This window comes from Culex pipiens, chromosome 1 (assembly GCF_016801865.2).
Source record: "Culex pipiens pallens isolate TS chromosome 1, TS_CPP_V2, whole genome shotgun sequence".
Taxonomy (NCBI): domain Eukaryota; kingdom Metazoa; phylum Arthropoda; class Insecta; order Diptera; family Culicidae; genus Culex; species Culex pipiens.
Genome location: NC_068937.1, coordinates 10,128,310 through 10,144,370, shown reverse-complemented (window position 1 = coordinate 10,144,370; position 16,061 = coordinate 10,128,310). Strand labels below are relative to the sequence as shown.

The 16,061-nt window shown below is 33.1% G+C and overlaps 1 protein-coding gene across 3 annotated transcripts in view; it reads right to left on the bottom strand.

Moving 5' to 3' along the window:
- Positions 1–16,061, bottom strand: part of LOC120413279 (telomerase-binding protein EST1A) — a 239,731-nt gene that overhangs the window by 105,258 nt on the left and 118,412 nt on the right. For all 3 annotated transcript variants that reach the window (XM_052706611.1, XM_052706612.1, XM_052706613.1), the window contains 2 exons: positions 14,371–14,635; positions 14,217–14,292 (listed from right to left, as the gene is read on the bottom strand). In XM_052706611.1, coding sequence (XP_052562571.1) covers positions 14,217–14,292; positions 14,371–14,635 — 341 coding nt within the window. The remainder of the gene's footprint in view (positions 1–14,216; positions 14,293–14,370; positions 14,636–16,061) is intronic.

The following is a 16,061-nucleotide window of genomic DNA, read 5'->3' as shown; positions in this document are numbered from 1 at the left end:
GTTCAGGTGACAGGTTCAACAGCCCTCTTCGAAGATCTTCGCCGGTTGCGCTTCTGGGCTTCAACTCACATTCACCAAAACTCCGGTGCGTCGATTACATCTCTGCACCACTCATTGAAAATCTTTAGGCTGTGACGCGACTCTCGGACGAGGTCAATCAAGTCATGTTCAAAGTCATTGCCGACGAGAGAACCCCCCCCCCCCCCTGAGGGTGAATGGTTTAGCGGGGCCGCCCCAAAATGGACACATTAGGCGCCCCCCGACTCCAAACTCTGCGCGAAGAAAGGAACAACAACGTTGCGCCGTAATTGCGCCTAGGGCATTTTCGGGGGGTTCTCTGTGAAAGTAGGATTTTGAGGTTATGGTCATTTGGTGGCCATTTTGTTTGGTAAGAAATGTCGTCCCGTTGCTCCATAACTCAATTATGTTGTTATAATTTTGTAATTATTTTGATTTTAAAAAATCGAACAATGTTTATTGAACAATGTTTATGGAATCTGGCAACCCTGCCAAAACTATGGAACACTTATTCAATAAAACTTTGAACTTTTAATTCAATATCACAAATTTCAATAAATTTTATTCAAAGTGCATTAAAACAAAAATTTAATTAATTTGAAAAAATATTTTCTGGCAACCCTGCAATAATGTTTTGTAACTTAAGGAATATTGAGGTAAACTGTATGTCCAAATCTAGAAAATTTGGATAAAATTTGTATCTTAACTTTAGATTTTAGTAGATATGTATTCGAAAGATTAAATGAGATTCTGGGAACACTGCCAAGAGATTTGAAATTTCTTCAATTTTTAATAATAAAATTTAAGCAGCGAGTGTTCACAAACTTCCCAGAGAATTTCCCTCCTAAAAATTGACGCGCTTCAGCGGAGGAGGACAGTTATTAGGCACATTTCTAGGAGTTGGCAAGACCCTCGGCCGTCGTGACCACCTTGAGGCCAATATTATAATCTACCTGGACACAATCAAAACCCCCGACAGCATCAACAAAAAACGAGAGCTTTCTCCAAAATCCTCTCAAGTGGCCTCCACACCACATGGCGCTTTCAGCAAGGAATTTTTCTATTTTGGGCAAATCGAAAATTAACGCCGTTCCGCCGCCGCGTTGATCTGGCCACAGTTCAGAGGGCCCTGCTGCTGTCAAGTTTGGCAGTGGTTGGTGAGGGCCATTGTGGTCATCCGCGAGTGTTGCAAAATGTTGATGGATTTGCAAAAGGTTTGCGCGCGCGCAAAAAGAAGAAAAAAAAAGGTGATGAGAAGTGCCAGGGCAATACAAAGTCTGGAGAGAAATTTGCGGGTCATCGGCGGTCAATCAAAGTGGCGAATCTTTGGCTGCTGCTGCCGGTCCTTTCTAAATGGAATGCAAGTGGAAAGGGTGCTTTTTGTTGAGTTCACAGTGGTTTGAAAGTGGAGCGGGGTTTGTTCAAGAATGTTGATTATTTTTGTTCTTAGCAATTCTGCCCGAAATCGGTCATTTTCTTGAAATACCAGCATAAAAAAAGAAAAAAAAAACGTAGAAAATTTAAATTAGAGAATTTACCAAAACTACCAAAATTATAAAAATTACAAAAAAACCAAAATGACCACAAATGATAAAACATTATTGTCATTTTTGTATTCTGATAAGAATGACCAAAATGACCTTAATGTCCAAATTGACCAAAATGATAAAAATTACATGAATGGTAATCTTATCGGCGATAATGGACGATAACTCATTTTTAAAAGCTTTTTGAATCTGAATAATTAAACTAAAAATATGTGTTTCAAATAAAAATATGAACCCAACATTGTTCACAAAAACCCGTATTTTTTCGAAAGTACTCAAATTTTCATAATCTGCCATATGGGTATCAAACGAACCGAAATTTTGTATGTTTTTCACGTTATTAGATTTGTTTTTATTGAAAACTAAAATTTTCACAAAATACCGTATTTTTTCGAAAATACTAAAATTTTTCATAATATGCAAAGTGGGGATCAAACGAAGCGAAATTTTAATTTTTTTTTTCACGTTATTAGATTTGTTTTTGTTAAAAACGAAAATTTTAACAAAATACCGTATTTTTCGAAAGTAATCAAATTTTCATAATTTGCAATATGGGTATCAAACGAAGAAAAATTTAGTTTGCTTTTTCACATTGAAAGAGTTCTTTATGTTAAAAACTAAAATTTTCACAAAATACCGTATTTTTCGAAAATACAAAAAAAAAATATAATGTTCAATGTGGGTGTTAAACAAAGCGAAATGCAGGTTGCTTTTTCACATTAACGGTGCACATCAACCAGAGCTTTTGCACCCAGATTATTGTTACAGATATTTTGGTATTTTCAATACTACGAGTACTCTCGAAATATTTTTTTATTCATCCCCTAAAGTACTGTGTACATAGTGATTTACAACAAAGTTTGACTATTTTTACAATCACATTGTTGCAGGATTGGGTCCGTAAGTTTGACAATTTTGGAATAAGAAGACAACAACTTCCTTCGTTGCTGTGCACCCTTAAAAGAGTTTTTTAGAAAAAAAACTAAAATTTTCACAAAATATCACAAAATATTTCTTTTGAAAGTACTCAAATTTTCATAATTTGCAATATGCACGAAGCGAAATTTTGTATCCCGTCATCAGGGGTGACATTGAGGGAAATTTATTTTTTAGATTTTTTTTTGGGAATTACTAAAATTTTCTTAAATAACTGTATTTTTTTTTTTTTGAAGATACTAAAACTTTCAGGATTTGCAATATCAAACAAAGCTAAATTTAGTTTAATTTTCACTTTTTTAGAGTTTTTTTTTGTAACATACAATTTTTTTTAGCAAATACTATACTTTTCAAAAATACTAGAAAAATAATTTGTTATATGGGTATAGGTTTGTATGAAAAAAGCAAAATTTCAAATAAACGGTAATTTGAGATTTTTTTTTTCAAGAAAAACTCTAATAATTTCAATTTGTTTGATCTTGCAAATTTTGAAAATTTGTGCATTTTCAAAAAACATGGTGTTTTGTGAAAATGTCAGTATTTAAAAAAACACTCTAACAAAGTGAAAAAGCACACACAATTTCGCTTCGTTTAACACCCCTATAGAAAATTTTGTAAATTTGAGTACTTTACGAACAAACCAAAATTTTGTTTGTTTTTCACTTTATCAAATTTGTTTTAGTTAGAAACTAAAATTATCACAAAATACCGAAAATACTCAAATTTTCAAAATATTCAATGTGGTTATAAAACGAAGCGAAATTTGGTCTTGCTTTTTCACCTTAAAAGAGTATTTTTGAAAATATTACAATTTTCACAAAATACCTTATTTATTTCGAAAATACTCAAATTATCATAATTTGCAATATGGGTATCAAACGAAGCAAAATTTTCTATCCCTTTTCAGTCTTTTTTGAAAAATACCAAAATTTTCACAAATTACCGTATTTTTTTGAAAACACCAAAATATTCAAGTTTTGCAATATGGGTATCAAACGAAGCGAAAATTAGTTTGTTTTTCACTTTTTTAGAGTTTTTTTTTTTGTATAAAATACAAAAATTTTCGCAAAACACTATATTTTTTGAAAATACTCAAAAAATATTGTTGTATGAAGCATTCACAATTTGAGTGTTTGTAGAAAAAATGCAAAATTTCGCTTCGTTTGATACCCAAATTGCCTATTATTAAAATTTTAGTATTTTCAAAAAATACGTTAATTTGTGATTTTTTTTTTGTTTTTATTTTTGAACTCTAATAAATTGAAAAATCAAACAAAATTTAAATTTGTTCGATACTCATCTTGCAAATTTGGAAAATCTGTGTATTTTCGAAAAAAAAAATTGAAAATTTTATTATTTTTCGAAAAAAAATACGGTAATTTGTGAAAATTTCAATATTTTTGGGAAAAAAAACTCTAATACAGTGAAAAAGCATACGAAATTTCGGTTCGTTTGAAACCCATATTGCAGATTTCTAAATTTTTAGTTTTTTCGAAAAAATGCGGTCTTTTGTGAAAATTTTAGTATTTTACAAAAAAAAAATATGGTTGATTTGAAAAAGATTTTAAAATGAGTTATCGTTCATTATCGGCGATAAGGTTATTGCCTATAGAATTATCCAAATAACGATAACGATAACCATTATCGTTATCGTAAGACGATAATATTATCGACGATAATTTTATCGAAAAACAACCTTGACAACCAACCGTTAAGGTCCCGGTGAAAATTTAATAATAAGGTTTAGACACAAAATCAGAACTCTTTAAAACGTATCTTAATCTTAGTCCACTACTTGTTTTCTTTTCTGGCATTTTTAGGCTCGTTATTCGAAGCCAATATCTTATAGCATATCTTAGCAGAGTTCCTGGAATGTCATAATTCTTTGTTCAAAAAGATATTGTAAAAAGCTCTTTATTATGAAACGAAATCGAAAATGAAGTGATTTCAAAGCCTTTTCTCAATGATGACAGCAATACAGGTTCATGTGCGACCTTCCAGTTCCTGTCCCAATGATAAGCTTCATATTTGTATTTATCTTAATTGCTGACATGTTGTTCGCCAATAAAATCGCTACTGGAATCTGCTTCACATTTAAATATCAGACAAAGCACTTTTAAAAAAAACAACTCGCTCAAAACAATTACGGGGGCTCCCAAAATGGAAACTCAACAACTTGGCTTTATCGTAATAACCCCCCAGCAAGACCGAACAAAAATGTTCGGTGCACTTTTTGGTCACTCATTAGCGGATACACCCCCGCCCCTCCGCCCACGGGGAAGATAAAGACATTAGTGCCTTAATCACTGCGTGTGTTCCCCCACCCCCCTCTTCGGAAGACAAAAGTTTTCTATAATGTGACCTTGCCTCCACACACTTTTATGACCGCACAAAGAGGCGGCAACGACGACGACGACGACGGTGGCGGCTTTTTGAACCGGGACTAACATTCCAGAAGGGTGGACAATTAGGCGAATTACGCACTTACAGAAGCGTTTCTGTTGTGGTGGCCACAAACAAATTTGAATTGCTGTTTTTATTAAGAACTAATATTTCATAAAAGGGTTGCCAGATCTTTAATTTTAATGACTTACCGGAAGTTGTCTCGAATATATGTCAAACCTTGTACAATGTAGCAGTACCGGAAAACGACTTCATAAAATTTCATCAATCGAAAAAAAAAAATACCTCGAATTACACAAAACTAGCGATATCTTCTGGCAGGGTTGCCATTTTTCAAATTTAATTACGCATTGTTAAGAAATGTGTAGCATCTTTCAACGATGGGTGTTGCGACAGCAACGGAAGATATTTTTATAAAAAATAACAAAATTTAGCCATGAAAAGCAGGACTTACGCTAACGATAAAATGATCGAGATTCGTTATTCCGATAATTCTATCGGCGATAATTTTCTCGACGAAAATGAACGATAACTTATATTTAATATATTTCTAAAAAAAATTTTAAGCTTCCTCTTAGTAAATATTTGTTTGATAATTCGATACCATGTATTTTAACTGTTGTAGAGTTTTTTGAATTAAATACTTAAATTTTCACAAAATACCGTATTTTCTCGAAAAAAAAATGCTCATTTTTTTGGAATTCGCAATATGGGTATCAAACGATTCGAAATTTTGCATGTAACTGTTTTAAATAATTTTGAATGAAATACTCAAATTTTCACAAAATACCGTATTTTCTCGAAAATACTCAAATTTGTATAATTCACAATATGGTTACCAAACGATTCGACCTTTTAAATGTATTTTAACTGTTTTAGAGATTTTTGAATGAAATAATAAAATTTTCGCACAATACCGTATTTTCTCGAAAATACTCAAATTTTTATAATGCTCAGTAACGGTGTCAAACGATTCGAAATTTTGCATGGATTTTAACTGTTTTAGAGTTTTTTGAATGAAATACTAAAATTTTCATAAAATACCGTATTTTCTCGAAAATGCAAAAAAAAAATTCGCACGAAACAAAACAAAATTTTGAATGTATTTTAGCTGTTTTAGAGTTTTTTTTAATGAAATACTAAAATTTTCACAAGATATCGAAAATACTCAAATTTTTATGATTCACAATATGGTTATCAAACGATTCGAAATTTTGCATGTATTTTAGCTGTTTTAGAGTTTTTTAAAACGAAAATTTCGCTTCGTTTGATACCCATATTACAAAATCTACAAAATTTAAAATTTTCGAGAAAATACGGTATTTTGTGAAAATTTTAGTATTTTATTCAAAAAACGGTATTTTGTGAAAATTTTAGTATTTCATTCAAAAAACTCTGCAACAGTTAAAATGCATGCACAACTTCGAATCGTTTGATACCCATATTGCGAATTATACAAATTAGAGTATTTTCGAGAAAATGCGGTATTTTGTGAAAATTAAAGTATTTCATTAAAAAAAAAACTCTAAAACACTTAAAAGGCATGCCAAAATTCAAATCGTTCGTCGCGACGATAACGATAACCATTGTCTTTATCGTTAGATGATAATATTATCGACGATAATTCTATCGATTAACAACCTTGTTAAGTACCTACATTGTTGTCCAGGGTTGCCAGATTTTCAAATGTGTTTCAAACGAAAAAAAAAGTTTAAAGAGATTTCAAAGGGTGAAAGTGTACAAGAAATTGACCACGAAAAGGCCTTTAAAAATTTAAAAAGTTACTACGTATTTTTTTAATGTACCCCAATGATACGGACTATTTTATTTCGTAATTTTCGATTTCCGGAGATCGCTCTTGAGCAAGATGTCACCTTCTAATACGAATCTAATCGTTCGTTTTTGTGTGCACTTAGTGAAAAAGCTGCCGCCCCTAAGGTCAGTCCAACGGGGTCGACCCCCTCAACAATGCCACCTTCCATCGGTGATGGCCGCGACCAGAAGAGTCGTCCGGAGACCTTTCAAGTGGCATCGTGGCTCGATGTGTAACGAATTTTAGGAAGATTGTAATTTATTTTTAAATAGCCCCGATTGCAATCCGAAATTGGTGAAACGAAGGGGGGACTTTCTCCATTGAAAAAAAAAAGGTCCGAACATTTCTTCGGAGACCAACCGCGGGGATGACAACGGAGTTCGAAGTTCGCAGATCTTCCAAGATCTCAGGGATGACTCGACATTCCACCGGTGGGGTTGGGATGAATCGCGCATCGCGGCGGAGAGGTATATATTTACACTGCAATCAATTTGTCGGATTTTGGGTGGCTTCTATTATGGGGTTAGCGAGAAGAACTACTCAATCAACGCGGCGTAGCCGCCGCGGTAGATGTGTTCAAATGATAGAGTGGTCATTGATGAGGTGCTTCAGCCGGGCTTCCGTGGTGGTAATGTAAACAGGTTTTTTTTTTCATTGTTTTCGGGACAAAAGGATGTCGAGTGTTGATCTTGCGTTGCAAGACATCATTTTGAACAAGATCAATATCGCGTCAGGTTGAGCTACGGATTAATCCCGGGTATGCAGGACGTTGCTAGTGTTCCCTGCCATGATCTGGAACTGCGGGGACATCGAATTTGGCTATGGGTTTGAGCAGCAAGTAGTTTGAAGACATGAGTCTACAAACTACTTGACACTCAAAACCACGAGTCAGATCGATGTCCCCGTAGTTCCAAATCGTAGCTGGGACCATCCCAGAGGTCCTCTACAGTGCGGTATAACTCGTGACTCAGTCTTCTTCGACATTGATCGATTTGAAGAAGATAGCCCAGATGGTCTACGAAGGAAATTGCACTTTTCTTGCAAAATTTCATACTTCCTGGAGCAAATGTCACTCCAGCTAATATTTTTCCGCAAAACCCGCAACTTCCAGTCCCACAAAGCCACGACCTCCCATCAAGCAATGATTACACAGTGCACCGACCGTCAAATGGCGCCCAAAAAGCAAAAAAAAACGCCTCCCCGAGTGGTTGATCTTTACCACCTCGTGTGTCCGCGTCAAAAATTCCACACCTGCGCTGCGCGAGTTCGCTAAAAGCATCACGGGAAAATAGCCTCTAATTTCGAGCCACACCGACTACCGGTCAATCCGGCGGTGATGTGTGACGGCTGCGCCTGTTCCTCCAATTTCCGAAACTCATCCTCACTTAATATCTCCGACAAACTTCAAGTCGAAGAAGCATCAACCTGTTGTCGTCGATCGCGACGACCTGCTCATCATCCCCTCATCATCTGCTGCCTGCTTGAAGAGGCCCCACCGAAAAATCAACAATAAATCAGGAATTAGTTCCCGCGCGTCGAGAGGAGGGACCTTGACGGTCGTTTTGGCGGTGGCGGCCAACTTCCTACAAAACGAAGCCCCTCCGTCAAACGTCGACGGGCATGACGCCATATGGAATTTGGTCGGGCGTGAACGCCGAAATTCCAAGAACGTGCTGAGAAGAATGATTTTTTTTTCTTCCAAAAGAATTCTTTGTCATGTTTGGGGGGAAAATGAAATTATTGGCTGGCTTCCTTTTTTTGCGAAGCTGAACGGTAGACTAGTTCAAACTAGTTGAGGTTAGAACACGACCAACGGTAGTCGAAAGGCACGGAAATTTAAACTGTTGAGTATTATGTTTAAAAATTCAAAAAAAAAGTTGCTTAAACTCTGTGAAAATATATAAAAATTTTCCTTTATTGAAGTAATAATAAAAAATATTTATGAAAAAATGGAATATCGTACGCAATAAATGTGTGAATTTACTGAACATGAGATTTGATGTAATCGTTTGATTCACACGAAAATTTACATCAAAATGTAAATTTTATTTACATGCAAAAGTTTTACATAATATATGATATAACAAATATCTATTGCAATTCATTTTTTTGCAAATTAATGATGCATATTTTAAAACAAAAATAAAAAAAATACTTAATTAGAAGAAATATAAAAAAAACGAAGGATGAAAAATTACGCAATTGTTATGTACTTTTCAAGGTCAATCGATAGAATTATCGTCGATAATATTATCGTCCAACGATAACGATAATGGTTATCGTTATCGTCGGGATCGTTGGGTATCAAACCGGAATTTTCACTGTTTTAAAGTTTTTAGAATGAAGTACTAAAATTTTCGCGAAATACCGTATTTTCTCGAAAATACTAAAATTTTTACAATTCGCAATATTAGTATCTGAATCTTTACTGTTTCAGAACTTTTTGAGAATTTTATTTAAAAAAAAACTCTTAAACAGTGAAAATGAAGGTATAATTTCGCATCGTTTGATACCCATATTGAAAATTATGATAATTTGAGTACTTTTAAAAAAATATGGTATTTTGCGAAAATTTGAGATTTTTATTCAAAAAACACTATAATAGTGAAAGTGCGTGTAAAATTTCGAATCGTTTGAATTGCGAATTATAGAAATTTTAGTATTTTCGAGAAAATACGGTATTTAGTGAAAATTTTAGTATTTTATTCAAAAAAAACTTTAAAACAGTGAAAACGCAAGCAAAATTTGAATGTATGGCTTTGCCTTTTCTTTTCGGAAATGCCGAGTATTTTATTAACTTATTAAACATAATTTGATAAATTTAATGGTTTTTAAACATAATTTGAAAATTTGTATATATTTTATATTGTATAAAATTTTATATTATTTTTTAACACATTTCTACAAGTTATTAATAAATTGAATTAAAAAAAATTATTTAACCAAAAATTAAATCTTGTAAATGGTGTGAAACGATTAAATTACTTAGTTTACAACTAAAACAAACTTTTATTAAATTGGCAAATTTGATATTTTTATTAAGCACTAATAATTTATGGCATTTTCTGCCTGTCTAACAATTGTCCTGCAAAACAACTGTCAAGCAGTGTAAAGTTAGACAGTGTCATCAAATTTTTATATTTTAGAAAACATTTAGATTAATCATCTAACTTTTACTGTTATTATTTTTTTTTTTATCTTATTAATAATGTTACTTTTTGTCGACTAATTTGTTTCATTAATTTCAAAAATCAAATTAATTTTCAAAATGTCTTGAATTTCATAAATTTAAAAAAAAATCATAAGCTTTAACAATTTTAAAAATTTTAAATATTTCATTTAATTTAACAAATATCAATTCTAAATTTTCGAAATTCCATATATTTCCTAATATTATTAAATTTCCTACATTTCTTAATTTTCCTTAGTTTCCCTAATTTTCTAAACCTCCTAAATTTCCTAAATTCCCTTGTTTTCCAAAATTTCTTTAATTTCCCAAATTTTATTAATTTTATAAAATTCATAGATATCATTAATTTCATAAATTTCAAATAAATATATTTTTCCTAATTTTCCTTAATTTCTTAAATTCCCTAAATATCCCAAATTTCCTAATTTTGCTAAATATTCTAAATTTCCTTAAGTAAGACCGTCGCAAAAAAAATAAATTTAAAAATTGAAATTACAAGCCTAGGTTTCAACACTTGGATTAAAAAAGTTTGTTTAAATGCTTTTTACAGGCGTACAGTTACTTTCCAATCATTAGGATTTTTTTTCCCAAAAAATTTTTTTTTGTGGTATTTCATGAAAATTTAAAATGTTTTTAAAGGAGTTCAAACATACTAAATATGATTATAAACGCGGGAAAATGCAATTTAACTGGTTTTCAGTTGGTTAAACTTTAATTTTCATTAACATTTTGAAGTTTTAAAATTTTATTTTTTTTGGCCCCTGATTTTTCAGGCCAATTTTAAATGGGGGAGGGCGACATAAACTTTGAAAAACATTTGCAACGGCCTAACTAAATTTTCTAAATGTCCTAAATTTCCTAAATTCCCTTATTTTCCTAAATTTCTTTTTTTTTCCAAATTTCATTAATTTTATAAAATACATAAATTTCATTAATTTCATAAATTTAAAAAAAAAATCTATTTTTCCTAATTTCTAAATTTCTTAAATGCCCTAAATATCCCAAATTTCCTAATTTTGCTAAATTTTCTAAATTTTCTAAATTTCCTTAAGTAACTAAATTTTCGAATTTTCCTAATTTGCCTATTTTTTTTTAATTTTTGCAATGTTACTTATTTTCATAATTTTCCTTAATTTTGAAAATTTCCTCTATTTCCTTAATTTCCTAAATTTCCTTAATTTCCTAAATTTCCTAAATTTCCTAAATTTCCTAAATATCCTAAATAACCTTTTTTTGCAAAATTTCCTAAATTTTCTAATTTTCCTAATTTGCCTGTTTTTTCTAATTTTTGTTATGTTCCTAATTTTTCTAAATTTCCTAATTTTTCTAATTTTCCTAAATTTTCAAAATTTCCTCTATGTCCACAATTTCCTGATTTTTCTAAATTTCCTATATTTTCTCAATTTCCTGAATTTTCTAAATTTCCTAATTTTTCTGAATTCCTTAAATTGCCTAATTTGCCTAAATTTCCCAAAATTTCCTAATTTCCTTAATTGCCAAAATTGCATAATTCCTTAAATTTCCCTAATTGCCTAAATTTCCAAAATTTCTTAAACTTCCCTAAATTTCTTAAATTTCTTAAATTGCCTGAATTGCCTTAATTTCCTAAATTCCTTAAATTTTCTAAATTGCCTAAATGTCCCCAAATTTCTAAATTTCCTAAATTTCCTGAATTCCTTAAATTTCCTAAATTGTCTTTATTTCCTTAAATTCCTTAAATTTCCTAAATTGTATTAATTTACTTAATTTCTTAAATTTTCTAAATTTCCTTAATTGCATAAATTTACAATAATTTACTAAATTTCCTGAATTTCCTAAATTTCCTAAATTTAACTGTTTCAAACGCGTTCTGACCTGAAATCCCTTTGACCAATTGACGCAATTTTTAGGCTGTGTCAAGATAGCACGAAATGATTGAAACTTCTTTCATATGCAAAGTGACAAAAATGCAGGGGGTTTTTATGGAATATCTCAGGATTCAAATGGAATTTTGGGGATCTGTGAAGGTCCAAAGGTGAGGCATTGTGAGCTGCACAAAATGGCATTAAATTGTGCCCAAAATGCACGTGCGACAAGTTAGCATGACGGCGACGATAGATTAATGTGTTAAAAACGGAACAACAACAAAACGGTGTAAACTTCCACTCACCGATGTAATTTTACACAGTTTTCAAACAGGCTTCAACGAATGAAAATGTGTTATTGTACCTTTGAAACTGTGTAAAACTACATCACATATAGCTGTTGCAATTCCAGTTTTACACATTAATGACGTAATTTAAATAAAAAAACTACATGCAGTTTTACATCAATTCATGTGTTAATATGGTAAAACAAAAAAAGTGGTAACTTCCGCTCACTGAAGTAATTAAACAAAGATTTCAAACAAATTTAAATAATATTAAAATGTGTAATTATGCCTTTAAAACTGTATAAAATTACATTACCGAGGTAAAACTAACATTGTTATGTTGCAATTAATTTTTTACACAACAATGATGTAAAATTACATGAATGAAGAGGAAAGTTTACAAATTCAGTTTTTCACAGTATTTTGGGGCAATTTTATTAAATTTTTAATATTTTTTCAGCCTGCCCTTTTCCGTGCGCCCAAACCCTAACAATTATTTTTCAATTAATTTCAGCTATTTCGTAGCGAATCGTGCTAATCCACCCCGTGTACCCTATTAAGGCCTAGCCAAGCCACCAAAATTCCCCAAATTCTGGCAGACGCGCCTCGTTGAAAGCACTTCTGGCGACGCGGCCTTCCTTTCTTTATGGTCGAGGTCGTCTCTTTTTTGCTGCCAAATTAAGCGGACAATCACCTGCTGCTTCTTCTGGGCAATCCGTCTATGGAGAGACTCCGTTCTGCTGTCGATGACGACTATCGCGAAGAAAAATGGGACTATTGACCGTGTTGTGGCTTCTTTGGGTTGTGAAATTTCATGACTTTCGATCCCGTTCATTAGATGGGAGGAATGTTGCATTTTTTTTGCGACTTCCTAGGGTTAGGGTTTCTTCTAAGAAGTACTCTTTCTCTTTAGAGAAATGCAGGGTGACTACTAATTTGTTTTATTTTTCAATTAAAAGTTTTTTTTTTAATAACTTATATCATATTTTTCCATAATTTCGTAGCCGGCCAACTGACATTGGAATGGTTGAATGCACCCAACTGCGAGAACATAAACAAATAACAAACATTTTTGAAGCAAAATGATAATGTTTTTAAGTTTTCATAGTTGTGTGACCTGATCTAAAATGCGTGAGCTGGCTGCGAAATTATGAAAAAGTATTAAATTAATGTTTTTTTCAGTTTGACCTATTTTTTTCAATTGCAGAAGTATTTTTTTTTTTTTTTTTGTAAAAATAGATCAACTTCCCACCCTGTCCAACGTTCTTGAGTTCCGCGAAGAAGGCCGCCCGGATTAGCCTTGAACCTTGGGCATCTGCGATAAGCGCGCCTCTTAGTGTAGCTCGCGCGCCTTGGCCAATTAAGGCAATTACGGGAGGATCTTTCGGGACCTGGCCGCGGAGGAGATTTCGCCCTGGGAGCGCCACCAGACAGAGGTCTGTCTCTGTCTAATAAACGATTAAATTAATTAGCCGGCGCGCACCAACCAGCCAACCAGAGATTCATCAGAAAGACACGGCTAGAAAAGAGGAGTTGGGAGTTGTGCTGCTGCCTATATCTTCGTCGTGTCATCTTGGACGGAACATACGCACCTTTGCCAGGAGGGGGTGAAAAAATTGAGGATGATTTTTAATTAAGTGGATTGGTCGGTGTGGTGAAGAAGATGCTTCCGACATCGCGGATTGATTTGCGCTTGTCATGAGGAAGGGACCGGTTTATTAGACGGTTCGAGGAAGTGAGCAGAAAAGTTACATCAGATTTAGGAGGGTTTTACGTCTGTTTTGATGGAAGAAGTTTTGGTTTTCGAATTGAATTTTTTGTATGATTTAAAATCACAAAAATCACACAGAATCACACAAACTCTTGCAGAACCACACAAAACCACACAAAACCACACAAACTCTCACAGAATCACACAAAATCACACAAAATCTCACACAATCACACAAAACTACACAAACTCTTACAGAATCACACTAAACCACACAAACTCTCACACAAGCAATTAGAGGTGTCTAAATATGAAACAAAAAAGGTACAGGCAATTGGTTCAGCTACTGGAGATTCCTTATGAAGAAACTGGAGTTCTTCAAAGAAGCCTGATGCAAACGACCTGTTGTTGCTTCAACCCACCCAACAAATTCCAGGAATGTCACCTCGAATACCATCAGGACTAACCTTAATCGCCGGAAGAATCGCCTTGGCATCCTCGGGCAGTACCAGTTTCTGTCGGCCATCACCTTCGTTGCATGTCCTACCGAAAGAAATGTCCAAGAAGAAGAGAAAAACGCTTTTTAATCGCACCTTAAATTAAGCCTGACATTTCTCGCACCTCGAGCTGCCATCCTTCCCGTGACCGCTGCTACTGTTCTGGACTGAGGAGGTTGAGTTCGAGGAGGAGGAGGAGGACGGAGCGGACTTGGCCAGTTCCTGCAGGTTCTCGGCGGTGGACGTCGCCGGGCCATTGTCCATGGATTTGGACGACGCGTCCTGGATGACGTGGATGAACCGCTCCAGGATGATGCCGAACATGAGCAGACCGACGGAGAGGGCGCATTCCTGGACCTCGGACCGGGCACCGGGAGCGATCGATGCGTCTGAAAGGGAGAAGGGAGGGGGGGGGAAGAATATTAGAAATGAGCCAAATCGGTTGCGAAATTAAGGGAAAATCCCACACTAAGCTGCAGTTCAGGCCCAGCGCGGTGGTTTTAATAACAGATAATGAAATTCTATTCCGAGAAAACGGCTGAATAGCAGCTACCGCGCAAAGCGCGGAGCGATTCACGTTGCAGTGTGGTCAACTTGGTCAAATTAAATCAACATGATCAGTATTGATCAATCTTGATCAACTTTGATCAACACGATTAATTTTGATCAACTTTAATCATTTTTGATCAACTTTGATCAATTTTGATCTACCTTGAGCAACATGATCAACTTTAATCAACATGATCAACTTTAATCAACATGATCAACATGATCAATCTTGATCAACTTTTATCAACATGATCAACATTGATCAACTTTTATCAACTTTTATCAATATGATCAACTTCGATCAACATGATCAACCTTGATCAACATGATCAACCTTGATCATATTTGATCAGCATTGATCAATTTTGATCAACATGATCAGTATTGATCAACCAAAATCAAAGCTGATAAACATGATCAGTATTAATCAACCTTGATCAAAGTTGATCAACGTGTAAAATTTGATCAACCTTGATCAAAATTGATCAACATGATCAACTTTGATCAAATGGTTCATTTTTATCAACATTGATCATCTGTGATCAAAATTCAAAATAATAGGCTTCAATCATAAAGTACGTCAAGCTAAAATCAGCCAAAATTCTCAAAATTGTCAAAATTTTCAAAATTGATAAAATTGTCAAAATTGTCAGAATTGACAAAATTTACAAAATTGACAAAATTGACAAAATTGTCAAAATTGTCAAAATTGTCAAAATTGTCAAAATTGTCAAAATTGTCAAAATTGTCAAAATTGTCAAAATTGTCAAAATTGTCAAAATTGTCAAAATTGTCAAAATTGTCAAAATTGTCAAAATTGTCAAAATTGTCAAAATTGTCAAAATTGTCAAAATTGTCAAAATTGTCAAAATTGTCAAAATTGTCAAAATTGTCAAAATTGTCAAAATTGTCAAAATTGTCAAAATTGTCAAAATTGTCAAAATTGTCAAAATTAACAGAACTGTCAAAATTGTCAAAATGGTCAAAATTGACAAAATTGTCAAAATTGTCAAAATTGTCAAAATTGTCAAAATTGTCAAAATGACAAAATTGTCTAAATTGTCAAAATTGTCAAAAATGAAAATTGACAAAATTGACAAAATTGACAAAATTAATAAAATAATAAAAAAATTAAACTGTCAAAATTGTCAAAATAATAAAAAAAATTGTCAAAATTGTCAAAATTGTCAAAATTGTCAAAATTTTCAAAATTTTCTGAACTGTCAAAATTGTCAAAACTGTCAACATTTTCAAAATTGTCAAAAT